The sequence below is a fragment of the Globicephala melas genome, chromosome 1, assembly GCF_963455315.2.
Source record: "Globicephala melas chromosome 1, mGloMel1.2, whole genome shotgun sequence".
Taxonomy (NCBI): Eukaryota; Metazoa; Chordata; class Mammalia; order Artiodactyla; family Delphinidae; genus Globicephala; species Globicephala melas.
The window spans coordinates 175616191-175643703 of record NC_083314.1 but is presented as its reverse complement, the minus strand read 5'-3'; the positions used below and the strand labels follow the sequence as shown (position 1 = coordinate 175643703).

General features: G+C 57.9%; 1 protein-coding gene across 1 annotated transcript; it reads right to left on the bottom strand.

The window, feature by feature from the left end:
* EPHA2 (EPH receptor A2) lies at positions 1-27377 on the bottom strand. The gene is made up of 17 exons (XM_030877367.3): positions 27200-27377; positions 22476-22543; positions 20060-20729; positions 11612-11767; positions 11174-11506; positions 10521-10636; positions 9897-10050; positions 9320-9419; positions 8791-8846; positions 8419-8544; positions 8140-8325; positions 7906-7967; positions 7592-7801; positions 7235-7384; positions 6315-6508; positions 5557-5712; positions 1-942 (listed from the first exon to the last, which is right to left on the bottom strand). Exons 1-17 carry the CDS (start codon positions 27282-27284, stop codon positions 837-839), a joined length of 2928 nt encoding a protein of 975 aa, XP_030733227.1. The 5' UTR covers positions 27285-27377; the 3' UTR covers positions 1-836.
* Positions 27378-27513: the final 136 nt, after the last annotated feature.

Genomic DNA, 27513 nt, shown 5'->3' with positions numbered 1-27513 from the left:
CAATCTGCAACTTTATTTCAGAGCAGAAATAAGTCATTTCCTAACAATAAATATAAAAAAAATAATAATAAATTAAGGTTCGAAGAAAAATACGCAACAGAACAAAATCATTAATACTGACAGAGTAGAAAATGTTGTCTAAAGGGGTGAGAGGCCGGATGGGCCAGCCCCCAGCCTGGGAATGTCTGACACAGGCCATTGTCTGCCCCCAGTCCTAGCCGGGCCCCTGTCACACACACATTCTCTCCACAAAGTACAAAATATATATTTAAAAAAAAAAAAACCCTCCACACAACCAAGCATCCTGTGAGGGCCCCGAGGAAGCAAGTGTTTGGCCCGTGGGGGCTGAGGATGGGGCCTGGGGGGCTGAGGAAGGCACTAGAGGGACGGGAGAACCGCTGTGGGGCTTGCCCAGCTGACTTTGCCGTTTGTCCTCTTCTCGTGAGGTACCCTGCTCCTGTGACTGCTGCAGGCTGACCGCCCCACCTCCTGAGACGGCGAAGGGGAGGTCAGTTTAGCAATGTCCCACGTGTGTGTCCAAAGGCCTTGGCGGGGCTCCTGCCCCAGGGGATGCTGGGAACACGATGGTGACCGCTAAGTGCTTGGCTGTCTGTCCTTTGTAGGTGAAGAGGCCCCCCTGCCCAAGGTCCCTGAGCATCTCCTCAGCTCAGGCCAAGGTATCGTCCAAGACCCCCCAGCAGAGCCCTCAGGGTGGCATCAGTAAAGAAGGACTAGAAATAAATAAGGTCCCTGGTGGCCCAGCATGGAGCTGGCAGGAAAGCCAGTCTGTTTCTTCAAGTATTCTTAGCTGAGGGGGTCACGAGGTCTGTCAGGGCTCAGATGGGGATCCCCACTGTGTTCACCTGGTCCTTGAGGCCCAGCAGGCTGTAGGCAATGCGCTTCTGGTGGCCGGGCAGCCGCACCCCAATCCTCTTGATGTCGCTGTGCGGGGGAAGGAGAGAGGGAGAGTGAGTGGCCTGCTCTGGAGAGGTGGGCAGCCATGGCAGGGAGGTGAGAGGAGAGAGGAGGGACTGGGGAGGGGGCCCTCGGTGCCTGGGGGGCAGAGCTCGTAAGGCAGAGGTCTGATGAGTGGATGCATATCCGGAAAGCCTGCCGACAAAATTCACAAAACGATTGAAGCGCTGAACGCGAGCAGCTTTGTTTTTTTTTAAATCAAATCTGCACAAAATCTATGGTAGGTGCTGTTTTTGCCCCCATTTTGCAGACTAGAAAACTGAGGCTCAAAGAGGTGAAGTGACTTGCCCAAAGTGACCCAGGCTAAGAGGTGGAGGAGCTGAATCAAGCCAGCTGTGAACAAAGGCTTCCCTCCCCCACCCTGGGGTCTGTCCCCAGGTAAGGCTCCTCCCCAGGCAGCACTGATGCCATCACCAGATGCCAGGGACCCTCTGGGGGTGTCGCGCAAAGCTCTCTGCCCGAGGTCTCGTCACAGCCATCGCCTTATTTCACCTCCACTCCCTCCAAGTTCTCATAACGGAGGAAGGACTCAGGAGATCCTTGCTGAGGGGCCATCAGAGGTTAAAGTCCTGCTGGTCTCTAATGGGAGGGGCTTTCAGGTGACCAGATCCAGTGACTAGGTTACCCTGAGGTAGGGGTTTTCCCTTTAGGGACCTCAATTTCCTCACCTGTAAAATGGGATAACAGTGCCTAACTGGAGAGTGGGAGATCCCGGATACTGGTGGCAGAGGGGTAAGGCGGCATTAGTACCAGATAGAAAGACGCGCCCAGGAGCCCATAGCCCTTCCCTGCCCCTCCTTTCCATGCCCCTCCATCCCCTTGTAAAATCACTTACACTCCAAGAGCCCTGGAGCAGACCTTACTGCTTACTCTGGGAATTTCCTCCTTCACCATCCTCGTCCACCAGCCCAAACCCATGAAAACACCAGGTTTTTACGGGCCCTCTCCTGGCTGTAAAGGGAGCTAACTATACGGTGCAAGCTCCTATTTGCAGTTCCAGAGACATGACTTTCAGGTGTGTGGGAGGGCGGCTCAGGGACTGAAGCAGGAAGGCCAGGAGTCAGACATCTGGGAGAACTTCCTAACCTAACACTACAGCGCCATTTCTAACCTATGCAGTTGAGGGTGTTGGAAAAGAAGCACAGTTTTCCCCATACCTGCAGGTCTAAGTGTGGCTCCCAGATAAGTATTCGGACCAGCAGGGAAGGAGGCACTTACTGAAAAGGCAGGATCCTGGGCCCAACTCCAGACTCACTGACTTTGAAGTTCTGAAGGCAGGGCAGGGAGTCTGCATTTGATCAGATCCCAAAGACCCTGATGTATGGTTTAAGGACCAGTGGGTTATGTTAGCTATAGCAGAGCAACGGTAGGGCCTAGTGCCCCAGGCTCATCCCCTCACTCCCAGCCCCTCCCAAGGTCCAGGATAGGCCTGGTAAACAGTAGGCCCTCAAGGAGTGTCTGCCGAATGAATGAATGAATGAATGCTTTAGTGGCGACTGAGCCATTGCCCAGGCTGCCTGGGGCCCCTCTCCCAGGTTGGTGAAGTTAACCTGACAGGGCGGGAGCTGAGGGTGCTTCTGAGGTCCATCTAGGAGGAGGAGTCCTGGGCTGGGAGGCAGGAGGCCGAATTCTAGTCCTGGATTCCACCAGAGCCTCGGGTGGGTCCTGTCCTGTCTTTGGGCCACAGTTTCTTTATACGTAAAATAGGAGCTCTGATTAGATGCTTCTAAGCCACCTGCCCCAGCCCCAGTCTCTTCCAACACAAAGCCCCCCAAACCTTCCCTGCCTCGTTTCCTAACTATAAACAGGGACACACGCAGGATGAGGCTCCCAGACCGGCCAATGCCTGCGGCCTCTTGCAAGTCTGTTCCTGCCCCAGCCTCAGTTCCCCACTCGGAGATCCAAGGCAGTCCCTTCCTTGGATCAACTCCCATCACAGGGGTGGGGAAGCACATGACTGAGGCCGCCTTCTTCCTGAGCACTCGCAAGGCCAGCCCCGGCCTCAGGGAATTCAAAGGCCACAGTCTCCCCGGTGAGCACCGACTGTGCTCTGGCCCTTGGTGCAAGGAGAGTGGAGGGAGAGGTGGCCTGATCATTCATCCTCTCAGCAAACATCCCATCAGTGCCACGCCTGGCACTCGGAGACCAGAAGACCCATCCGCCAGTGTCCCCACGCCCTCTCAGGACGCCGTATGCCACAGCCTCGCACACCGGATGGGCCTTTTGCTGGACTGGGTATTTTTCTGGGGTGTGACATCCACTGCTTTCATTAGCTCCTCGAAACACATTTAGAACCACTCACTACTCCAGCTAGAAACTCAAGTGAGTCCAAAATAACACAATGCATGCTCAAGATGAGAAAAGGTGGCCACTGTGGGACCACAGGGAACCGGGCGGCCAGCCCCCTGGGAGGGGCCAAAGGAAGCAGGGAGGCAAAGGCGGGGGTAAGGGCATTGAAGCCGAAATCCAGACCCCATCCCAGAAGGGCTGAATTCTGAGAGCGGCTCAGAGCCTCGCACTGGGATCCACAGCATGTGCAGACAGAGCTTTCGGGGTGCAAAAGCACTTTGAGACCCCCCTTTCTTTCATTTAATTGAAGTAATGAAGGAGGCAGTGGTGTGAGTCACACAGGCCCCAGATCTGAGCACCAGTGGAGCTGATGGGAGGAGAAGCAGCGTGGAATGACTTCCTGCCTTTATGCAGGCCTTTTCAAAACACAGCACACACACCCTCCACCGATCCAAGACAGCCCCGTCCCTGCTCCTTCCTGCTCGTGGGAAAGGAATTGGCCGAGGAGCACCCCGGGCTATTTCGGGAAGCTTCTACGAACATGTGTTTCCTGTATGCACTTCTCCGTGCCCTCAGCTCTGCTCACCCAGGAGAGAAGCTGTACTGTCCTCAGTGGGAGCTCCTGGAGGGGCAAAGGGGGCCGTTCCAGGTTCCCAGGTTAGAGGAGGGAGCCGAGGAACCCTGGTATTTGCCCGCAGGCTATGGGTGGAAAGCAAGGGCATGGAGGAAAAGGGAAGAGCGACATGGGTTAAGCCCTCACTGCGTACCAGGCATATCATCTGTATTGCACCCATGCAATCCCCACAATGGGGAAACAGAAACCAAGGTTCAAAGATGGAACCTAATTTGACCAAAACCACCGGCTAGGGAGTGGCCAGTGTGGGCTCGAACCCAGGTGTGACTGCAGAGCCCAAGCTTTGGACCCTGCAGTTGGCTGGAAACAAAAGATATCCTGGGGCCCGTCTCTTCTCTCCACATTTCCGTGCCGCCCTCTGGTCAGCTCTGTCCCTGCCTGACTTTCATCCCAGCCTTCCCCTGGGACAGGCTGGGGCCTAGTCTGAGAGGCCTTGAGCAACAGGTCAGAAGCCCAGTTGAGCAGTTTTCAGAGGCCTTGGAGAATGTTCAGACACAGGCCCAAATCCCAGAACTGTGACCCAGAACTGTGGGACGCCTGGGTCATCCCTTCCCATGTGATTCCCAAAACCTCTCAGCCCCAAGGCTCATTCCCACCATGACCTTGGACCTTACACAAGCTGGGCTATTGGGAACTAACAGTATTTTTAGAAGCACAAAAAGCTAAGAGGGTAATGTCTTCTCCCTCCTGGGGTGGGAGGAGGTGTCCATGCCAAGTCCATGCCGGGAAGGGTCCCTGATGCTGCAGCTGGGAGGAGAGAAGAGCTCCCATAGGGCAGCCTGACAAAAGGCAGAACCCAGGGCCAGGGAAAGGGGTAACTGCCACTTCTTGCCAAGCTGGACCGCAGAGCTGAGAGTCAACCACACGGGGAGAGGTGCCTGGGATGGGCTGGCCTGGTGCCCTCTCTCCTCGGCATCAGCCAGGGAAGTCCGAGGGCTCTGCCCATTTCTTCTCAGCGTCCTGGAGAGGAACACTGCCCCTAACTGGCTGCGTGACCTCGGGCAACCTATGTAACCTCTCAGCCTCAGTTTTCCTACTTAAATAGGGAAGTAATAATAGCATCTATTCACAAGGCAAATAGGGAATTCAACCAGGTGATGGCTGTGAAGTGAAGCCTTTCTTTTCTCAGCTACAAATTGTGTGACCTGGAGTAAGCTGTGTAACCTCTCTGAGCCTCAGTTTCTCCACTAATGACCTCCATGGTCCCTGAGCTCTGGATCCTGACTGACCAGGGCTGGAATCCCCCAAATGGCCATGGACCCTGGGCTGTACTGTTTCTGACCTGCCCAGTGGGACTACTGACGGGAACCACCTGCCAAGTTATCATGAGGGCTGATTCAAAGTGCTCAGGCACAGAGCTGGCACAGCTCACGATAAATGCTATGGTTATGTTCACAATTACTATTATTTTCTCACTGTGGAAAAAAGATGTAGGAAGGGGACGGAGCCACGAGTAAGTGACCAGAATTGCTGGCTGCCAGCCTGGTTCTGCCCTTCCTGCAAAGCCACCCTCCCCAAAAGAGAAGAAGAGAGAAAGAGAAGAGAGGGGAGCGTTGGGAAGGTAGAGAGAAGAGCAGATGGGTGGTGGAGCCAGAGGCAGCCTGGGGAGGCGGGAGGCGGGAGAGGGCAGGCACGGGCGGGGAGGAGCGCAGACTCACTCGTTGGTCATCTGCACCACCTTCTCGATGGCCGTGTAGCCGGCCGCCAGGAAGTGCTCAGTGTACTGCTGCATCTTGATGGATTCCAGCCACTCGGACACCGTGCGGAAGGGCACACCCTCTGAGCCACTGGTGCTGGGCAGCCGGATGGACACCCTGCAACAGGAGATACCGGCCCGCGAGTGAGGGGCTGCAGGGTCCAGCCCACGATGCTGCTCCCTAACCCCGGCAGTTCGCTCAGCTGCCCTGTGCCTCGGTTCCCTCAGCTGGACAACGGGGCAGCCACGTCAGGTGGGCTTCCGGGAGTCTGCCTGATGTGTCGGGAGCAGTCAGTGTTTATAGCTCCTGCCACCCCTCTGCTTCTACTGATGATACCACCACCGGTTACTACAAAATAACCAAATGTTAAGAGAGTCAGGTTTTCAGAGTCACGGTCCCAGCCTGGCCACTTGCCAGCACATAAGACACTTAATTGCCCTACGTCTGTTTCCTCATCTACAAAAGGGGGATGATGACAGGACCCAACTCCTAAGCTGTTTAAATGAGTTAAGACACGTTAAGCGCTGAGTGCCGCGCTGGCACATTTACTGTGTGTGCTGATTGGTTCCGTTAGTGCCTCCTGAGCCAACCCGGTCCAGTCTGAGTAAAGCCCACGCGTAACTTCTGAGCCCCTTGCCCACCACCCCTGGCTGCCCGTTACGCTGAAGTGGCTCAGGAGTAAAACTGGGGGCCCCCTGGACTGAGGGTATGGAACCCACCGGGGGTCGAAGTCAGCCAGGGTCTTGAGGGATTCGGGGGCGCGGATGAGCTTGTCCAAGATGCTGACAATGTCGGCGAACTTGGGGCGGCGGGCGCGCTCCTGCTGCCAGCACTGCATCATGAGCTGGTAGATGGCGGAGGGGCAGTCCATGGGTGTGGGAAGCCGGAAGCCGTCATTAATGGCCTTCATCACCTGGGGGAGGGGGCGAGCAGGATGCTCAGGGGTGCCTTCACAGCCCCCAAACTCCCCCATACACAGGGGCTGCTAGAGGAGAGAAGGGGAGCCCCCGAAACAGCGGGGTTGGCCTCCTTCCTTAGGCACGACACACAACCTTCAGCGCTACACAAAGGACAGGTGCTAAGAGGATGTCTCCAGAGGAGGAAGGGTCTCCTGACTTTGTTCCCTCACAGGGTATCCTGGGCAGCAGCCATGCTGTGTGCCCTGCAGCAGCCTCCCCACGGTGTCTGGGCATCTATACTCTCTGCTCCCTTCAGCCAGAGCACTCTTCCCCTCCGTGTTCTCACCCGGCTGCTGCTGCTTTATTGTGCCTTAGTCCTAGCTGAGACGTGACCTCCTCTGGGAAGCCTTCCAGGCCTCTAGGCTGCATGAGGCACCAGGCACTTGCACACACACACACACACAGATACACACATGCGTGCACGCACACACTTCCCCCACACCCACTACTTCTTTCCTCGTCCTTCTGCTGAGTGTAAGCAGGGACTGGGTCTGGAGCTCAGCACAAGGCCTGACACATGGTAGGCCCTCAAGAAACATTCACTGAACGAACCAATGAAGGGGTGTACCAGATGAAGATTAGCCCCCAAAACTCTTCTCTGCCCAGCCCCTGGGATTCGAGGATGAGTAAAGGGTTTCAGTTCAGATCCGGATGGGGCTGGGCAGGGCGAGGGGGCCTACCTCGTGGTTCGACAGCTCCCAGTAGGGCCGCTCGCCGTACGTCATCACTTCCCACATGACGATGCCATAGCTCCACACGTCGCTGGCGGAGGTGAACTTGCGGTAGGAGATGGCCTCTGGAGCCGTCCAGCGGATCGGGATCTTGCCACCCTGTGGGGACCTGGCCAATCACTATTGTCCCCTAGGCCACCCCCAGGACGATCGCAGTCAGGGCCCCTCCTCCATGCTCCCCAGAGGTGTTCTTGCCACCTGAGGCCCACGCCCCAGGTGGGCAGGGGAGAGGACCCCGGAGCAGAGCGAGGGCTGCTTCACCTCACTGAGGCCCCCATCCCAGGTGACAGCCGCCCCAGCCCTTACACTGGTGGTGTAGGTGGCCTCGGGGTCGTCCTCCAGCACACGGGACAGGCCGAAGTCAGACACCTTGCAGACCAGGTTGCTGTTGACGAGGATGTTGCGGGCAGCCAGGTCGCGGTGGACGTAGTTCATGTTGGCCAGGTACTTCATGCCGGCCGCGATGCCCCGCAGCATGCCCACCAGCTGCAGCACGCTGAACTCGCCATCCTTCTCCTGCCAGAGCACAGGCCCTCAGCTGCCAGCCAGCCAGCCCCGCGCCCACCAGGGCCCCTAAGCGCCAGCCACAGATCCCGCCCCGCCCCGGCCCACGTCCTTACCCGAAGGAACTTGTCCAGAGCCCCGTTCTCCATGTATTCGGCGATGATCATCATGGGCTTGTCTGCAGGGGTGAGCACAGGTGTGAGGGGATGGCCACAGGTGGAGGGAAGAGGCGCAGGCGGGGCGGGGCTGGGCACAGCTCTGAACAGAGACCCTATTAGAGGCCCCGTGGGCAGCCCCTCCCCCACCCCCCACGTGGGTCTCCCACAGCCCACTCTGAAGCCGGGCCTCACATTTGGAGACGACGCCCTCCAGGCGGATGATGTTGTGGTGGCTGAACTGGCCCATGATGCTGGCCTCGCTGAGAAAGTCCACCCGCTGCTTCTCTGTGTAGCCGGCTTTCAGCGTCTTGATGGCCACGGGGACCTCCTTCTTGACCGACACCTTCAGCGTGCCCTTGTACACCTCCCCAAACTCTCCTGCAGGCAGGCGATGTGGGAGACATCCCAGTCAGCCCGGGCGTCGGCTGCTCCCAACCCGTACCAGGCCCCTCGGCGAGCGCTTAACCTCACCTGCTCCGATCACCTTCTGCCGCGTGACACTGGACGGATGGATCTCGGTGGTGAACTTGAGCACAGCCTGGTTGGGGTCTTCGTATGTGTGTGGGTCCACGTATGTCTTCAGGGGCTTCAGTTGTTCTGGGAGGGGAAGGAAGGGCAGGGTCACAGACAGTCTGGGGAGGGGAGGGGTCCCTACGAGGGGCTGCCTTGGGGGAGGGGGAGGAGGAGTAGGCAACAGTCCGGGCACCTCAGGAGCCTCTGGCTCAGCCCTCTGAGCTGCCCAAGGACGCCCAGGGAGTGCTCTGGCTGCCCCCATCTCTACCACAGAGCCGGGGAGGCCCGTGGGGACAGCAGGCCAGGCATGGAGACGGCGCTGCATCTCACCTGACTTGGAAAAGTAAACGTCTTCCGAGGACTGGCGTGTCCGCAGGCTCTTCCTCCTGAGAGACCCCATGGGAAACCAAACACGCAGGGAGGTCAGTGACCTGCCCCAGCCGGGGAGCCTCCTGACCCTACTCTGGTCCAGGTTGCGGGCCTGGTGCGCTCAACACTCTGCTCAGTCGGGCAGAGGCATGGAAAAGGCCAGGGGAGAGGAAACGAGCAAGCCGGGCTCACTCCTTGGGATCTACACCCCGTAATGGCCCCTTAAGTGGCTGTAATGAAGGCTCTCCTCATTAGAGCTCCCCAGAGCTTCCTGCCCGCGTGTCCCGAGGAAGTGTGGACGCACTGTCATAATGACCACCATGCCCTGAGCCTCGCAGGTGCTGTGCTGAGCCCTTGACAGATCATTACATCTTTACAGCCCCCCGGGAGGCAGGGACTAGATTTCTATCAGCCCCAGTTTCCATACAGGAAGCTGAGGTTCCTGCCCCTGTGTCCCACCTAAGCCCCCAGGGCATAGGCTCCAACGAACCTGCGGTGGATGAAGAAGCCAATTCCTGCCAGCACCAGAAGCAAGACCACACCAACGGCCAAACCACCAATCACTGCCATGTTGCTAGATCCTTCCACGGCTGCCAGGGAGAGACCAGCAGGTGACAAGGGAGCCCCCCCCTTCAAATCATGGTAATACCCCCGGTTGTACTTTAGGGCCCCAAGACACCTGCCAGGTGCCTTTACTAGTGACGGTCCATGAGGATATTTATTCCCATTTCACAGATGGCAAATGAGAGGGCTTCCCCAGGGAATAGAGCAGGTAGTCTCAGGTGTGTGGGACTCTCTCCGCGATGCAGGATTTGAACTGGGCCCGCCAATGCCACAGCCCACATCCTTCCTTCTCACAACACTGCCCTGGGTACACAGCTGGTTCCCACACCCCCAGCCTTCAATTCTGCCCCCTCCCCACACTGGACTGACCCACACTGGACTGTCCTAGGCCCTGGCCGACCAGGAAGGGGACACTTCTAAGTTCTTTGCTCCATTCCCTCCGCCCACAATGTCCCAGTTGTTTCAGGACTCTGGCCTGGCCCACACCCCGGTCCCTGACTCACACAGTGTCTGGAACTCGTGCACCTTGCTGCCAGCACCCTGGCCCTCCTGCGTCAGCGCCTGCACCTGGACCAGGTAGATGGTGTCCGGAGCCAGGTCATCCAGGGTCACGGAGAAGCCTTCAGTGCGGCGCACGTTGTAGCTGTTGGAGTCCCCCTGTGGGTGTTTGGCGGGTGGAGGGACAGACAGTGAGGGCAGGGCCATCAGCTTAGCCTACCAGGGAGCAGCCCCAGCTTAGCAAGGTGACAAGCTATGTTAGCAACCTCGATGCTCACCTTACAGAGGAGGAAGCTGAGGCTCAGAGAAGTGAAGCGACTCACTCCAGGTCATAACCAGCAAATGCGTGACCCAGGACTCAAACCCGGTCTGTCTGATCCCCAAGACCTGGCTCCCCACCACCCAAGACTATCTCTTCTGGGGATTCCAGAACACTATGTCTTCTTTCCCACAAATCTCTGCTGGGCTGGCCTGGGAGAGGCAACTCTCAGGAAGACCCCAGACCCCACTTTCCTCATCTGCAGAACAGCGCTTCTTCAGATGGCTGTGTTGTGCAGTGAGCGTCTATGTGACCAGCTGGTCCTCTGTTCGAAGCCCAGCGGGGACAGCCCCACCCCTTTGAGAGTTACCTTCTTGCGGTAGGTGACCTCGTACTTCCACACGCGGCTCTGCTGCGGTGGAGGAATGCTCCAGGAGACGCTCAGCGAGGTGGTGCTGCGGTCCTCCAGCTTCACCTTGGGGGGCTCTGGGCAGGACAGTGGGGGGAGGGAAGCGGTGTGAAAAGCCACACGGGGGAAGGGGAGTAGTGGGGATGCACCCAGACGCATTCCCATCCACAGCCCAGGCTCCTTAGATCCCGACCTGGGATTCTCAACTTCCAGCTCCAGAGCACAAAGTCCCAGGCTGGGCCCCACCACAGGCCGGCACATCGGGGGTACCCTGTGAGTACTTATGAGTGCATAAATAATAAAACCAAAACAATATCTGACTCTTGCTATAACCTCTTTATGGACCAGGCACTGTTCTAAGAGCCTTATATACAAGAGTTTATTAAATCCTCTCAAAAGCCCTAGAACGCCCATTTTACAGGTGAGGAAACTGGGGCTCAGAGAGGTTAAGTAACCTGCCCACCGTCACAGAGCTTGGAAGTGATTACAGGGACTGTGTCTTTATCCACTTGCTGCTGTCTCTCTCTGAACCCAGCCGAACCCTGAGTGGCCATCCTCATGAAGCCCCACCTGGGCGGGCCCCAAGGGCACAGCTGCCACCCCTGGGCCCTCACCTGTCTGGTTGATGCTGACGCTGGCAGTGAGGAAGCTGCGGCTGGTCACCAGGTCCGAGACGCCGTTGCGGGCCTCTACGGTGAAGGTGTAGTTCATATGGGGCTCCAGGTCGCTGACTGTCACGCTGGTGCGGGTCAGCCCGTGCGGTGGCTCCGAGTAGCGCACGCTGGCCTCGCAGGGACCGCACTCGCCTGACTCGGGCCAGCACTGCTCGCAGGTGACAGTGTAGGTGATGTCCTCGCGGCCCCCGTTGTCCTGGGGGGGCGTCCAGCGCAGCTCCACTTTGGCGCCCATGCCCACAGCCGTGAGGTAGTGCGGGGCGGAGGGCGGGCCTGTGCAGAGGGCAGAGGGCAGAGCTCGGATCCAGGTAGGCCTGGACATGTCAACATCACCACGCCCAGCTCTGTCACCCCTCCCTGACCCACTGTGAGACTCACGCGTGCAGAGCAGTGAAAGTGGGTCCTGCGGGGCCCGGAAATAGCCTTCCTCACACTCGCAGGCGGTGGCCCCCTCGGAGGACGGCAGGGTGTGTGGGGGGCACTCCAGACAGGGGCTCTCGGATGCCTCGGACTTGAAGAATCCCGGCGAGCAGGCTGGCAGGCACAGGGACAGACATCAGCTCAGCCTGTTCTCACCCCGAGCGACTTTTCCCTCCCTGGCCCTGGGACCCCTGGCAAGTCACTAAACCTCTATGGGCCTGTTTTGTCATTGGTAAAAGGTCTTGTGATGAGAAAATGTGTGGTAAGCACCTAGCTTGGGCCAGACACCCAGGAAGTGCCTTGCCTCCTGCTCCAAAGCTTTGCAGCCCCCTCCCCAGTGGCTCTGGCAAGAAGCACCATGCCCCTGAGCCTGGCATTCAAGGCCCACGTCTCACCTTCCAGCTTCCTAAGAATCCTATCTCACAGCTGGCCCAGCCTTGGACAGAGGCTGGAGAGATCCTTTAATCCGTGCGGACCAGCCTGGCAGGTCCCCACCTGGACTGAGAGCTGCCCAGGGCAGTGACTGCTTCTTCTTCGCCATTTGTGTTTGCTGACTCACAGATCAGACGGGGGCATCAGGATGCTACCTCTGCAGGTGCGCCCCCCGCCCTGGGACCCGACCGCTTTCCTGTTCCGGGGCTGGCTGACCAGGAAGCAGGAAAGGCCAGGCCCCCGGCATTTTCTCTGGACCTGCTTTCAGGGACCCAGTCATTTCCGCCACTCACAAGGGCGGCCAGAAAGCAGCTCTCCCTCCCCCGGTGGCAGGTCCTGTCCTGGCCAAGCCGGGGGAGCTCAGACACCTGACTCCAGAGGCTCCTTCCTCCCACCACCCTATCCTGCCCCTGCCTGCCCCTGCCCCAAGCCCTTTCCTGGTCCCACAGACAGGGAGCTACCCAGACACTGTGCAGGGCTGTCCAGGGATTGCGCAGCTGCTGAAGTGGCCAAGGTGGGGTGGAGTCACCCAGGGACCTCTTACCCAACCCTACAGTTATCGTTCCCGCCCTCAGCTTACTCTGGAGAGGGTCCTGAGATACCTCCAGCCTCCAGCGTCATGTTCATCAAACACTGATCCTCAACTCTGCGTGCAGCCCAGTGCATGGACCTCGAGATGAGACAAAGCCCCTGACCTCTGGGAGCTAGAGCACGTGACAATGTCCACCATACAGGGGTGGGCAGCAAGGACCTACTGCACAGCACAGGGAACTCTGCTCGATGTTATGTGGCAGCCTGGATGGGAGGGGAGTCTGGGGGAGAATGGATACACGTATACGTATGGCTGAGTCGCTTTGCTGTGCACCTGAAACTATCACAACATTGTCAACAGGCTATACTCCGATATAAAATAAAAAGTTAAAATAAATAAATAAATAAAGGGGTGGGCAAAGGGCTAAGGGGGTAGAGACAAGCTTGGCTGGAGGTTTGTGGAGTCATAGAGGAGATATTTCAGCTGGGGTTTAGAGGCTGAGTAGGAGTTCAGCAGGGCAGAAATACTGGGAGGAGGAGTTAGGGGTGAGAAACAGCAAGGCTAACACAGGAAGTATGAGTGCCTTTGTGGTCGGAAATCAGGGAAGCAGCAGGCAATGAGGCTGAGTGATCTCCAGGGACCAGATTGAGAAAGGCCTTTAATGCCAGGTCAAGGACTTTATCCTGGGGGCAGTGAGAGCCATTGAAGGTTTGATGTAGAGAATAATGGCATAGTCAGATCTACGTTATCAAGAAAAATCTGTGGACAGTCTCCCTCCTTTAGTCCTCTATGCGAGCAGAGAGAGGTGGGGAGTCAAGGGACAGGACTCAAAGGACACCCAGTTCCTAAGGTCTTGGATAGTGACTTCCCGTTAATGACTGCTTGCTGGAGGCCCCAGGGGGACCATCCCAGAAGTCCCTCTCACCTCCTCTGGCTGTCCTGCCACTTCAGAATGTCAGCACAGGCCCTGAAAGAGCTCAGGCACACGCTGTAGGGAAGGGGGCTTGTCCAGGACAGAAGGGACCTGGGACCCGACTTGCTCGTGCAGAGCCTGGAGCCCCAGTTACAAACAGCCACCACTGATTCAGCAGCGCTGTGTGCAGTTCCTGGGCTATGCACTTGACATTCATTTAGTCCTCACAATAAGTCTGTTATACTAGGCACTGTTATCATTCATTCCACTTTGGAGGTGAGGAGACTGAAGCTCAGAGAGGAAAAAGAACTTGGCCAAGGTCAACAAGCTCCTAAGACACGAACCCAAAACCTAAACCCAGGATGCCTGACCTCGAACCTCCCTCCTTTCTCACAAACATTTCAGTTTGGAGCAAAGAGAAATCAATGTTCTGAAACAAGCCGGAAGAGAGAGGAGAGGAGGTCCGACCTGCTTCAACAGCCAGAAAAGCCCCAAACTAATTTCAGAGCAGCTGGGGGGCGGGGCGAGGGGCTGTGCCCCCTCTTAACATACGTCTTCTCATACTGGGCACATTTATGTCCTATGGGGAGGAAAGCTTAGAATCAAGCCCGGGGGGTGGGTGGGGGTTTGTTGGGGCCTCCAAGCGGCCTCCTTCAAGGAAGGCCCAAAGGTCTTTCAAGTCTCCTATTGTATTTAAGAAATCCACGTGTATTTTGCAGTCCTCCTCATAACTTATCTGTTACGATACAAAAATAGCTCTCTCCTCCCCCAAATCTTCAAGTAAAAATGAGACTTCAGAAAGCTGGGCTATGTTTATCCTGGGATCTCAATTCCCCCAAATGCCCTGACTTGTCCACCCGAGGGGCTCATACTCAGGGTAAGTGCTGGCTCCAGGTGGTCCAGGCCCCGCGGAGTAGGGGTGCTCAGGGGCCCCTAGAACACTATCGCACCTTCCCGGCTCAGGCTCTCAGGCTGGGGAGGGACCACGAGCCCCCACAAGGTTTTAGCCACCTGCAAAACCCACAATGTCCCCACTCCCCACCACGTGGTTGCTCCCCAGCCCCCAGCCCTATGCCAAGAGGCGGAAGTGGGGGAAGAGGCGGGTTCCATTCTTTGGTCCCAGAGCCCGGGGGTGGCCCGTCTGCTGCCAGCAGGAAAGAGGGAATTTGGAGAGATTTCCGCTGCGGATGTGCCAGATATTACAGTGGAGAGGCAGCACCAACAAGGCATGTACTTGCCTGACGAGAATGTGGTGCCCCCTCCTCCAACCACAGAACTTCAAGGGGCCCTGCCAGAGTGTGCCCGTGCTCAGGGGCCCCAGAGTTCATGTGTCTGACACCAGCAGGCCCCTGTGTCTTCCTGACTTTGCCTGGTTGGATTTCCTGGCGTGCAGGGCAGGCAAGTGGGGACAGGGTCACACTTTTGGTGTTCACACATTCTCAAACATACTCACATACACAAACTACCCATGGTGCCTTCGCCAACCAGCAAACTCCTATGCATCCTTCAATACCCAGCTTGAGCTCTTCTACACAGCCCTCCCAGACTGCCCAATTTCTGGTCCCCTTCTGACCATTAGGGCATCTATTACTCACTCTTATGTTTACCAAATAGAAATTGAGCGTTTCCTACGTGTCTGGCACAGTGCTGGGTGCTGGGAGACCATGGCAAGATAAACACTGTTTCTGCTCCAGGGGAATTCACAGCCTGGCTTTCATGCTCCACTGGAAATGATTTCTGCACATATTAGGATCCTCTATGAGACTGGCAGCTCGTGGGGAGCAAGAATTATCTGTGTCCCGTGTCCCAGCACAGGGTCTGGCATGCAGTAGGTGCTCAGCTAGTGTTTGCTGACTGGATGGATGAATGAATATGTGAGTAAAGACAAAACCCACGTGTTCATTAAACACGAGCTCTAGGGCCACAGAAATGAGCGGCGTTTCAGTTCCCAGGGAGACCCTGCAGGGACAGTGCACCGGGACACCACCTGCCTGGCACCGGAGGCTGACTCTGACACACCTGTGGAGAACTCCTCTGACCCCAGTCGCCTGGCAGGCCCGGGGCCACTCCGAGCAGGGGAACTAACTGGGGCATGGTGACTGCACCCAGGGCTGCACCCCAGCTTTTCCAGTTCCCGATGCCCGCCCCTCAGATGGCAGCATGGGGTGTGACTCAGGGACATACACCCTCTGGCATGACGCAAATCCAGCCCCTGGCAGAGCCCCTCCCCCAAGGCCCAACAACCTCCCGGGCTGGTGGTGGTGGCGAGGTCACAGGGTCAATCACAGGGTCAAGAGGTCGCAGTGACAATTCCCTGCAGCCAGTCACCTCCCCAAGCCATGCCCAGCTGACGACCACGTGCACCCCCTCAGTCCAAGGATGCGAAGCCTGGACTTTGTCTGGTGCCCTGATGGGCAGCAAACGGCGACCCCGTAAGTTACTGACCCTGCAAATGAGGGGAACTGATAACTCCAGACCCCGGCAGCTTCTCAGTCCCCAGCAGGCCCTGTCGCCCCCATGGAAGCAGTTGTCCCAGTGGCCCAGTTGCTGCTAGCACCTTGCCCTTTTCCCACACACCCTGGGGAATTATCTGTACGCATTCCTCCACCAAGCTGTGATAAGCACAGCCTCTGCTTCCCGCTGTCTCCCTACCACCAGCCTTTTATCTTCTGTTTGCTTTCCCTGCCTCCTTCCTTCCGTTCTGGGGACTCACTCACCTCAGCGAGGGAGGGAGGGGCCGCCCCATGGAGCTGCCAGCGTCTGAATTTGCCCCAGTGTGAGCTGAGGGCAGGGTGAGCAGGGCACAGAGGTGGGAGCTGCCACCCCCAACCCCCCATTCAGGCCAGAGGAAACTCCACAGAAATAAGGCCCGGTGGCACTCCCCAGGGAGGGGACAAGCCCAAGAGTCACAGCGCACAGAGTTCCCTACCTGGGGATCAGCCCTGTCCCGACTGCCAACAGCCCCTGCCATGGCTCAGGGACACCCTGTCTAAGGACCACCTCAATCAGCTCCTCCCCTTCAACTCTGGACCCTGGGAGAGGCCTGGGCCACTCAGGATGGCCAGCACTAGGACCCGGCTCCTTGCACACATTGTGAGGTCACCCAGTCTGCAGGTTGCCAGAGCAACCCAGGTTCTCAAAAGGAACCACGGCAGAAAGTCACAGGAGGTAGGCTCTGATCGCTAAGTCAGCAAGGCTCCAACCTACCCATTTTACAGGTGGGGAGGATGAGGCCCAGAGGGGACTCACCAAGGTCACACAGCTTGTGGGTAGAAAGATATATGCCAGGGGCACTTGGGGACAGCCCTCCCCATGCCAGGCCCCAGCTCTTTTGGTCACTGTTTCCTCTTTCTGGGCCTCAGTTTCCTCATCTGTAAAATGAGGATAAAGTCCTCAGGTTCTCTGGGTTGTTTGTGAAGACAGAAGGAAACCTCGCTTGGGAAATGCTCAGCATGGGATGAGGTGTCCATGAACTGGGGGACAGAGAAGCTGCAGGAGCGAGGGGCTGGGCCCCTGGAGGGAGCAGCAGCCTCCAAGGAGGGAATTCCTGACCCTGCAGCCCCACCTCCAGCTCCGGCCTCCCAGCTGCTGGGCTGAGCCTCTGGCCAACGCCGCTGGCCACCTGCTCACCTGGCCGGCAGTCCCCACGGCTGAGGCGCTATCTGGGGCCCCACCAGCTCAGCTGCCGATGCCAGCACAGGAAGCAGAGACAAACAGGGAGACAAAGCCTCCCCGGGGGAGATGACGGTCAGCCTGAGTGACTCCACTGTCCCCTAGGCAGGCCTGGGGAGGGAGGGCGGGGAGTGGGGGAGCTGGAGGGAAGCTGGCTCATTCCTGACATAGCTCACAAGAGCTCTCTGGGCAGTGTGCCCACCTGTCCGCACAGCACCTGGGAGGTGCCTCTCTTCCGTTGTCCATTTAACTCTTTCTTGAGCTGAGAGCTTCCTGGGGAAAGAACTCTCAGGGGAAACAAACGCTGGGAATAACCTGGACCAGGTGCTGGGTGACCTTGGCCTGCCCAGCGCCCTCTCTGGGCTTGGTTTGTCATCAATAAATGCCACAATGGGAGAATCTGGGTCCATGGCCCCGTGGAGGGTGAGGCGGCGGGGGGTGGGGGCAGGCAGACCCTGCATCTCTCTCCATTTCTCCCTTAACATGCTCGGTAAGAGCCCCTCAACTACCTCACATCCTGCGCCAGGACCCACCATCCCGGGGCTGCCCTGAGAGTCTGTCCCAGGGCCAGGAGCTGAGTCAGGGATTCCAAAGGAACTGGTCATTTCCCACCCCGTTTCCTGACCCATCCTCCAGCTTGGACGCTGCTGCATCACCTAGATTCAATCCTGATGCAACTAAATCTTAGCTGTGTGACTCCAGGCAAGTCTCTTCACGTCTCTGAGCCTCAGTTTCCTGTCTGTTAAGTGGGGCTGATAACAGTCCCTGCCTCTCACGAAAGGTGGTACAGATTCAGCAGGAACAAGATAAAGTGCTCGCCGAGCTCATGCCTGCCCTGGAAGAGCACTTTTCTTTTCTTTTTTTTTTTGAAGAGCACTTTTCTACAGGAATTACTGTTATTATCTCCACTGGCATCCCGGTCAGGGGTGCTGGGGAAGGTCTGGAGGGATAAAGAGTAGTCGGGCTGGGGGTTCCCAACCACACAGCGGGTCCCTAAACCATGTTGAAGGGAATTTTGGGAGAGGGACCCTAAGGAGGAAAAACCAAGGCAACAGGTGGCCGGCAGTGGAGAGGGTCCCACAAGCAAAGTCAAAGATTTCGCTCCTGGAAACCAGTCCTCCCTACCCTGGGGTGGCTCAACTCTTCACAAACAAAGCCTGTGAGGCCCTGACCCCCCACTTCCTGGGGAGGGAAGCCTGCCCCCCTTCCTGGAGAGAGACACCCCTCCCCAACCTCAACTGTCCACTTATCTCTGCAGGGCCTGAATCACCAGCCTGTGGAAAGTTTTCAGCTGCCCCTCACCCCGCACCCCTGCATTCTTGTGTGAGGATGTCATGTGGGAGGAGTCTGCTCAACCCACTGGGCTCCCTCGCACCCCCCCCCCAGTCATTGTCTGAAACTGGGAGTGTGCACTTGAGGTCACCTAAAGCAGGGGCCGCCTGAAGAGCAGAGGAGAGCTGGGAGGACAACAGGGTGGTGGGAAGGGCCAGAGCAGAGACTACACCACAGGCACAGAAAGGCTCTGAGGGGACATGTCATTCAGGGGTTTGCAGACTGTGTTAAGCAGGGTTCTGAGGATTTGTTTTAAGAGGCAAGTGGAGCCCATGAGAAAGGGCTTCAGGCTCCTCCAATACCTGAAACCCTTTCATGGGTTGCAGGATCCATGGCTAAAAACCAAGTATACAGTCTGCTAGTATAGTTGAACTTCTTGTCTTACGGACAAGAAGCCTGAGGCCAGAGATGAAGAGAGATTTACTGAAGGTCACTCAGTCGGTATGTATAGCTGTAGGGCCTAACCCCCCAATTTCTCAACACCCTGCTTATCTCAGCAAAGAAGCTCCCAGAGAGAGGGGATGAGCTGGCCTTCCAAAGGTCAGCCTACATTCCACAAATGCCCTGCCCCACAGCCATTTCCAGAAAAAGTCACCCATTGAAAAAATCCACGTTGCTCTAGAGCTTTCCGCTGTCACAGGTCCTGGCCGGGCCAAGCCACAGCCTCCCAGTGTGAGCTCACTAATGCCCAGGCCCTGTTCCCAGAGAGAGACTGATTTAATTGGCCCCCTCTCTGGGCTCAATCTGTCATCAGTAGAAGCCCCGATGGGAGGATCTGAGTCCATGGCCCTGGGGAGGGTCAGGTGGGGAGGGCAGATCCTGAGTATCCCCCCCACGCAGGCATTTTTCAAAAAGCTCCCCAGGTAACTGTCATGTACAGCCAGGGGATGCGAATCCTGGTTCAATTCACTCACCTCCATGTACAAAAGAGGAGCCTGAGACCCAGAGAGGTTAAGTGACCTGCCTAAAGTCACAGGGAGTTAACAGAGATGGTACTAGCTCCTGGGACTGTGCTATGTGCCCACAGTGCTGGTATATAATAGATACTCAAGATATACTTGTGGGATGAATCAAAAATAACAATCACACTTAAAAACGCTTATGTGTCAGACGCTGACCTAAGAACTTTACAAGTATTAAGTCATTTGATTATCATAACAACCCTACAAGATGGGCACTATGTTCATCTCCATTTTACAGATGAGGAAACCCGGGCACAGAGAGGTTAAGGAACTGGCTTAAAGTCACACAGCTAAATGTAAACCTGGGATTGGAACCCAGGTATTCTTTCCTAGAGTCTTCACTGGTAACCTCCATACCGTTTCTCAATGTATTCATTCTCGGTGAATGAGTGAATCCAATTATAAGGCCAGGAAGCCTCCGAGATTTTCACTAACAGAACCACTGCATGTCTGAGCAGGGACAACCTTACCAAGATCCCCACATCCCAGAGCTGAGACCAGATCCTGGACCACAGGCTCCACCCCAGTACCCCCTTCTCTGCCACCACAGCGCCGTCACTCACCCTGGCAGGCGTCCTCCACCTTCTCGTAGCCTGCTTCGCACAGGCACTGGCCAATGAGCACTAGCCACTCGCCATCCACTGCGCAGTGCATGCGGGGCTCCTCACCCCCGGGCGGCACCACAGCGTGGTCCAGGCAGGTGCCATCCACGATGGCCAGGGAGGGCGCGTCGGAGCCCGCGATGGTCTCGGGGAAGCGGGCCAGCCCCTTCAGCAGCTTGGGACACTTCTTGTAGTAGACGCGGACAGAGAGCAGTGCCACGCAGGCACCAATGTCCTGAAAGGCCAGGTAGAAGCCCTTGCGGCTGAGCGGCCCCACGGAGCGTTCCTCCACGTTCAGCTTCACGTGGCGTGCTTCGAAGTCGCTGCTGACCGTGATCTCGTCGGGCGCGATGGTGTCGATCTTGGTGAACTGGCGCTTCTGGAAGTTGGTACCATAGTCCACGTCAGACTCGGCGTAGTAGAGGTTGAAGGTTTCCTTGCAGGAGCTCGCGCCCCCAGGGAAGCTATTGCAGTCACGCACGGTGAACTTGAGCTCGATGAAGATGCGCTCGGCCTCACCGCGGTATACCCAGTTGGTGCGGAGCCAGTTGTCCTGGTCGCTGGCCACCACATTGCACACGGAGTACATGTAGATGGGCATGTCGTCCATGATGTTCTGCATGAGGTCCCACTGCACGGGGCCGACAGGTTAGTGTGGGCAGGTGCCTGGGGGAAACTGAGGCCCAGAGGCATCGCCCAGGTGGCAAAGCTGGGCATCAGGAAGCTGCTCTATGGTTCCTGCTGTCCTCATTCTACAGGGAAGGAAACTGAGGCCCAGGGAGGGGCTTCAAGTCACCGTCACACACTACAAGTGGCTGAGCTGGATCTGACCCCCTGGTGTCCCTGACCCCAGTGTTGCAGTGCTGAACCCGTATACTATACAGTGAGCTGAGGGTGGAGGCTGGGGGTCCCATGTGACCTCAGGCAGGTCACTTAAACTCTCTGAGCCTCAAAGTCCCCATTGTACAATGGGGGCAAAAACTACCTCACAGAACTGCTGTGAAGATAAATGACAGAATGTCGAGTGCGGAGCATACTGCCTGGTGTGGGTGACAGTCATACAAGGCAGCTGGTATCATTATCATTATTCTCCCTATTATTATTATCATTATAATTCACTGTGTAGACGTGTGTGAGTGGCAGGGAAGAGGTTAAGTCAGAATCAATGGATAATCCCCCATCACTCCTCAGAACATTGCTCAGCCTCCTCCAGGAAGACTTCCCAGGTTGGGCCAAGATTGGGGCAAGTGCTTCCCCCTGGCTCCCACAGTCTCTGTTACCTTAGCACCTAAGTGGTGACAACTACACCTGGCTCCCACACGAGATTCTGAGCTCCTTAGGGCAGAGACTGCATCTAGTTCATTTCTGTATCCCCAGGGCCTACCTGAAATGGAGTAGGTACTCAGGAAAGTATTTGTTGAATGAATGAGCAAATGAATGAAAAAACCAGAAGGGGCCAAGGAAAAAGACCTGGGCTGCATTGTGTCACACGGGCCTCAGATGCCCTTGGGCCTCAGTTTCCCACTCTATATAATGAGTGGGCTGCATTAGGTGATCTGTGCTCTCTCCCAGCTGAACATTCCAGGATCTTGGAAATCCACTAGAGGTAAACTCCAGGCCTCCTCGGAGCTAAGGTGACCAGGGACAAGTGCCTGACTCCGCAGGTCTGGCCAGCAATAGAGACTGTCCCCAGCTATCCCCCTGGAGACACCGCTCTCCCCAGCTAAGGCCCCAGAACAAATTCAACAAGGGGAAAACTGAGGCCCAGAGAGCAGCAGTATCCTCCCCAAGGCCACACAGTCGTCACAGGCAAAGCCAGGGAGAGGACCCTGGGGTCTGGCCCACCGGTCCAGGTCACAGCAGGGCAGGGCAGAGGGAGGGGAGGGAGTGAACTTGGGTGGGAAGGAGGCAAAACAAACTCAACCCCGAGCAGGAAAGGGAAACAACAGCTGGAGGAGCGGGGAGAGGGCCCGGCAGGAAGGAACCTGATCCGGTTTCCCGGGGCTGTGGGGACCTGGGAGCCCACATTCCCTGTCTCTTCCTCACCCCTCACTTCCTGGGCTGGGACCTCAAAGGCAGGGGGAGCCTTTAACCCCTTCCCACCCAAGAGGGGAATGAAGGGAGCGAGAGGGGGTCCCTTTTGACGATCAGCCTTCTGGGGCATCCAAGGGTCCTGCTCTGCTAGGGCCTTCAGCTGTCTCCCCAGCTCTTTCCACCTCTCGGGTCCCTTCCCCATCTTCCAACCCCAGCCTGCCCAGTTGGTGTGAGAAGCAGGAACCTGAGTTTGAACCCTGGCTGAGCTGTTTGATCTGGGCCAGGCCCCATCCTCCCTGGGTCTCAGCTTCCTCATGCCCACACCCGCACCCTGAAGGCTTACCCCTTTGCCATATGGGTGTGTGAGCCAGCCGAGTTCCCCTTTAGCTGCAGCAAAGTCCAACAGGACGACTGGAAGAGATGAGAGAGGGCGCTGGGTGAGCTTGGGGGTATCTTCAGGGGTCAGGCCATGGTGGAAAAGGTGAGAGTCCCCCAGGAATCCCAAGAAGCCCTGAAGGCTTCCTCAGCCCTCAGAGGGAGACCCCACCACACAGGGTCACCATGTCCAAGAGACCCGTCTCTCCAGAAACAGGGAAGCAGAGCTCCAGGCAAGGGATGGGACCTAGTCAAAGTCACAGAGCAGGTTGGGTGAGGCCTCACGTCTCCCAGCCCACGCCGCCCCCTCAGCAGCCCCCAGCTGGGCAGAGCAGGACAGAGCTCGGCCCAGCAGGGGAACAACAGCTGGGTAGAGAGCTGGGGCGAGCAGGGCTATTAAGTGACACCACGCTGCCCCATCTGCTTCCTGAAACAGGGCCCCTCCGCAGCACTTCACATGCACGTGGGCCTTGGAGGCACTCTTGTCCGCTCCTGCCACGTCCCCTCCATACACACACAGCACAAAACACCCTCAGCCCCACCCAGGCCACGTAGCACATGCCTATGCAGCACATGTATGTACACACATGTCTCATGGCCCTCCAAGAGGAGAGAGCTGTTCACAGGTGGGAACAGCTCCAGGGAGGGGAGCAGGATTGGTGGGGGGGTCTGGAAACTGCTCTTCCCACCACAAAAGCCACAGAGCAGGCAGGATAAAGCCCTGAACCCACAGGGGCTTTTAGGAGGGACCCAAAGATACACACAGCTGGCGAGGTCCCCTCCCTGGGAAAATCGCTCCCGCTGCCCCCGTCCCTCACACCCTGGCCACTGCCCTGCCACGGGTGCCTAGGGGACCAGGGATGGAAACCATTAAAGAGGACTTCCAGGCCCAGAGGGACCAGGTGCCAGGACCACACTATCCCCAGGGAGGCATCTGGAGCCCGAGGGAAGGACACATTGCCAGGGGTTTCCCTAGATCCAGCCCCATCCCCACTTGGGCACCTCCCACTGGTCCACCCCGGGTTCTGCCAGGCTCAGGGGCTACAGCCAAGACCCAAGACCCCAGTATGGCCCCCTCCTCCATTTCCAAGTAAGGTCCAGGTAGCTGCCAATAGAAGCTACCCTCCCTGGTGGATAACGAGATTGGAGAAACTGAGGCATGGACCCTATACAAGGTCCCTGGATTCCAAGAGTAAAGCCCTAAGGTGGGGGGGGTAAGGGACCAAGTGCTTACTTCCTTTGGAGTCTGGAGCATGAGGAATATGGCCTCAGAAGGTGCATTCCTCAAGGCCTAGGCCTGGAAGAATGACTCTAAGGGTGCAATCCCAGGCAGGCGGAGATGGGCCTGATTTAGAGAGATGGGGAGGGAGGGGGAGAGGGGCCTGAGGAGAGTCTGAGAAACCCTTTCCTGAGGACAGACTGCCCTGCTCGCCTGGGCTGGAGGCCCCCAGGCCTAGGGATGAAGCACTGCCACCTGACCGCTGCTGACCCGGGCCAAGTCTCTCTAGGAAGGGCCTCACAGCCCAGACAGGGAGAGGAAATCCGACGTGGCACCGGCCCCAAGGCTGAGGGGACAGGGGAGGGTGGCTGGGGGGTGGGTAGGGCAGGGATTTGTTCGGACATGCCCAAGGCTCAGGCTTGGAAAACTCACTAACCCCACTAGCAAATGGAATGTCCTGGCTACACAGGAAGGAATCTGGGGGCTCCAGCTGGGTGTGTAGGGCGGACAAAGGTGAGTGTCCCTCAAGGTCCTGCACACCCCCCTTCCTTAGAGGCGTGGGAAGCTGCAGTCTGCGCCCCTGGGGAAGGGGGCTCATGGCCCCTAGGCTCTGAAGGGTTAACCTGGCACAGAGGGACCCCCACCACCCCTGCCAGAGCTCGCTCCCCTTCCAGACCCAGGCCTGGCTCTAGAAATATCACAGGGCTCATCAGAGAAGAAAAGAAGCCTTCACACAGGAAGGAGCCCCCTCCCAGGGAAATTCCCTAGAACCAATCACCAGGAACAGGCGCCCAGCCCCGGTCCCTCCACCCTGCTGCACGGGTGCGGCCTCTCCCTGAGCGGCCTCCAGGGTCTGAGGCTCCTGGAAGGGGCAGGGGCCAACAGCCCCTCGGCTGGCCCCCGAAGGCTTCACTGAGAAGCCTGGGCTAAGCAGGGCTCATCCAGGAGCCCCCCCGTCCCTCCTCCCACCCCCAGGAAAACCTCCTTCTCAGTCTGAAGTTCCATCATAAATGTCATCCTTCTGGGTCCATATTGTTTTAGGGCTCTTTACTCAAAGGCAGTGCGACCACCCACTCCCCTAGTGTCACCTCCCTGCTCCCCCCATCCCTCCTGAACCGAGACCAGCTAATTGCTAAAGAAGCAGGGAGGCGGGGGACTGCGGGGCGGGGAGGGGGAAGAATGAAGAAGAAAAAGGGAAGGGGACAGAGAGCACATTGGGCTCTTAGGGAATCCAGAAGCCAAGGACTTTCCAGGCCTTCTGAGCGTTCTCCAGCCCACCTCCCAGCTGCACCTCAAGTCAGCAAGCCCTGCAGCCCTGCCCAGCTATTCTCCCTTCTCAGAAAAACCCAGCACACACCCGGGTGCGGGGGCCCTGGGCTCCGGCAGCCCAAAAAGCCACATACATGCTCAGACCTAACCCTCCCTATACAGAGGGCCCTAGTGAGGGAGGGCTTGGGCCTCCCTGTTTCCCCATTTGTAAAAGGAGGACAGACTCAGTGGCTGTTGAGAATTTGACAGGCTCCATCTGGGTCTCCCAAGGCAGCCTGGCTCCTCCACTCACGGGGAAGGAGAAGGGAAGCGAAGAGCAGCTTCACTTGAAGGGTTGAAGGGACTCGTGTCTCTGCACCCCCAACGCAGCCCCAGGCAGATCCAGCGAGAATCCCGGCAGCTGGGCCATCACTCCCCCACCCCCCCACTACGGGCACACCTCCTTAGGGAGTCCTTCACAGGGACTCTTGAAGCCTAGGGAAGAATGTTCCCCTGTCCTTTTCCTCCCCCCATTCCATGGGGGGGGCACTAGTCTTCTAGGCTGGGGAGGGCTCGGCAGAGGGGCACAAGGACAAGGCTGCAGCACAACAATCGCCCAGTAGCATCCCTCCTGCCTAATCCCCCCACCCCCCATGGGCAGCCTTCAAGAAAGGCCTGTAGTGAATCCAGCTGTCTCTCCCCTTCTCTCCAACCGCAATCCCCCGGGAAGGGGGAGGACAAAAAGCTGGGGGGGGGCGGGTATTGAGGATCACAGAAATCCCTGCCACCCACTCCTCCAGCACATTGGGACAAGAAACCCTGAGTGATTCAGGGACGGGGACAGGATGCCACCCCCGCCTCCACCCTCCAAGAGTTCCAGGTCTGGCCTCTTTGCCACCGAACTTGGAACAGCAAAACCTCCAACCCCAGTTTGGGAGGCGGAAAAGGAAGGCAAGGCTCAAGGAAACTTCTCACCGGGCCAGGGCTTCCTCCGCACTTCCCCCTGGTGGAGCCTGCAGAAACCTCCCTCGGCCCCGGCGAGCGGGCAAAACTCGTTCTCAGTCGGAAACTGAAACCGGCCTCGGCTGGATGGACAGGAAGGTCCTCGGCCAAGGGCAAGAGCCCCCATCCTCTCTGCGACCCTAGCCGAGGGGCAACGTCCCCATCCACCACCCGCCCCGCCCAGGGCAAAGTCCGCGGCCTCTCGCGCAGTGCGGCAGCGGGAGCGCTGGGGCGGGGGTGGGTGATGCAGTCCCTCACCCCCGGGCGCTCGGACTCTCTGGTGACCCTGGGGTGACGGCTCCACACCTTGGGCGGCCGCGCCCCCACCTGCCGCATTTCCTCGTTCTGAGTCACCCCTTGCTCAGAACGCTTGACTTTGGGACTTCCTGTCCGCTCTCGCGGCCCCGAGCCTTGCCCCCCGAGCCTGGGAGTGCGGGGAGGGAAGGAGGGAAGGCTGTGCGTGGGCAGATTGGCCCGAAGCTCCCCGCAAGTTCTCCTCCCCGACTGGAGGCATAAGGCGGCGTGGAGAAAATCTCAGGGAGCTGGGGCTTCTGCAGGGGTCTGTCTCCTCGCCTGTCGAAGAGACCCCTCCCCAAAATGAGGGGCCTCCACAGAAACGCCTTTTCCACAAAATCGGCGCAAGCAGGTTAGCGAATTCACCGTGAAGCTGAGCCGGCGGGAAGGCCCCCAGGTAGCCCATTCTCCAAGGGACCCCGAGCCCCCGCCGGGACGCGTTCCTGAAACCGCCACCCTGGCTGCAACCGTGTGGCCGCCCTGAGTCCCCCTTTTCTTTCTTTCTTTCTTTTTTAAAATTCTTATTGGAGTATAGTTGCTTTACAATGTGTTAGTTTCTGCTGTACAGCAAAGTGAATCGGTTATAGGTTCATATATACCCTCTTTTTTATATTTCCTTCCATTTAGGTCATCACAGAACATTGAGTAGAGTTCCGGGTCCCCTTCTCTGCGGCCTCTGAACCCCGCGCGCCCAGGCCCCAACCTCTTAGTCCCCGGAGCCCCTATAACCCCGGGTGGGGGAGTCCCAAATTCGTCCCGATCGCAGCCAGCAAGTCCTCCCGACCTCAGCACTCCGGGACTGGGCGGCGCCAGGTCAGTTTCCAAAGTTGCGCGCGTCCAGGCGCGCCTGGCTCTGGGAGGAGCGGGGGTCCGGGGGTCCGGCCGCCGCGGCTGGGTCGGGCCGGGTGGCCGTCGGAGCGCACACTCACCTTCCTTGCCCTGCGCCGCGGCAGCCGCGGCCAGCAGGCAGCCCCACAGCAGGGCGAGGCAGGCGCGGGGTGCCAGACGCTCCATGTCGCGCTCCTTGCTCTCAGCCCGGTTCTCCGTGCCCGGCTCCCGCACGCCCGCGCGCAGGCCTCGATGTCCGGCTCCCTCCTGCCGCCTGCGCGTAACTTCTGCCCCGAGTGCTTAATGGAAGTTGAGTGAGAACCGGCTCCTGTTCATTCATGTCCCGCGCTGACGTCAGCGAAGCCACGCCCTCAGGAATGTCTTTAAAGGGGCCGGGCTGGCACCCAGCGAGAAG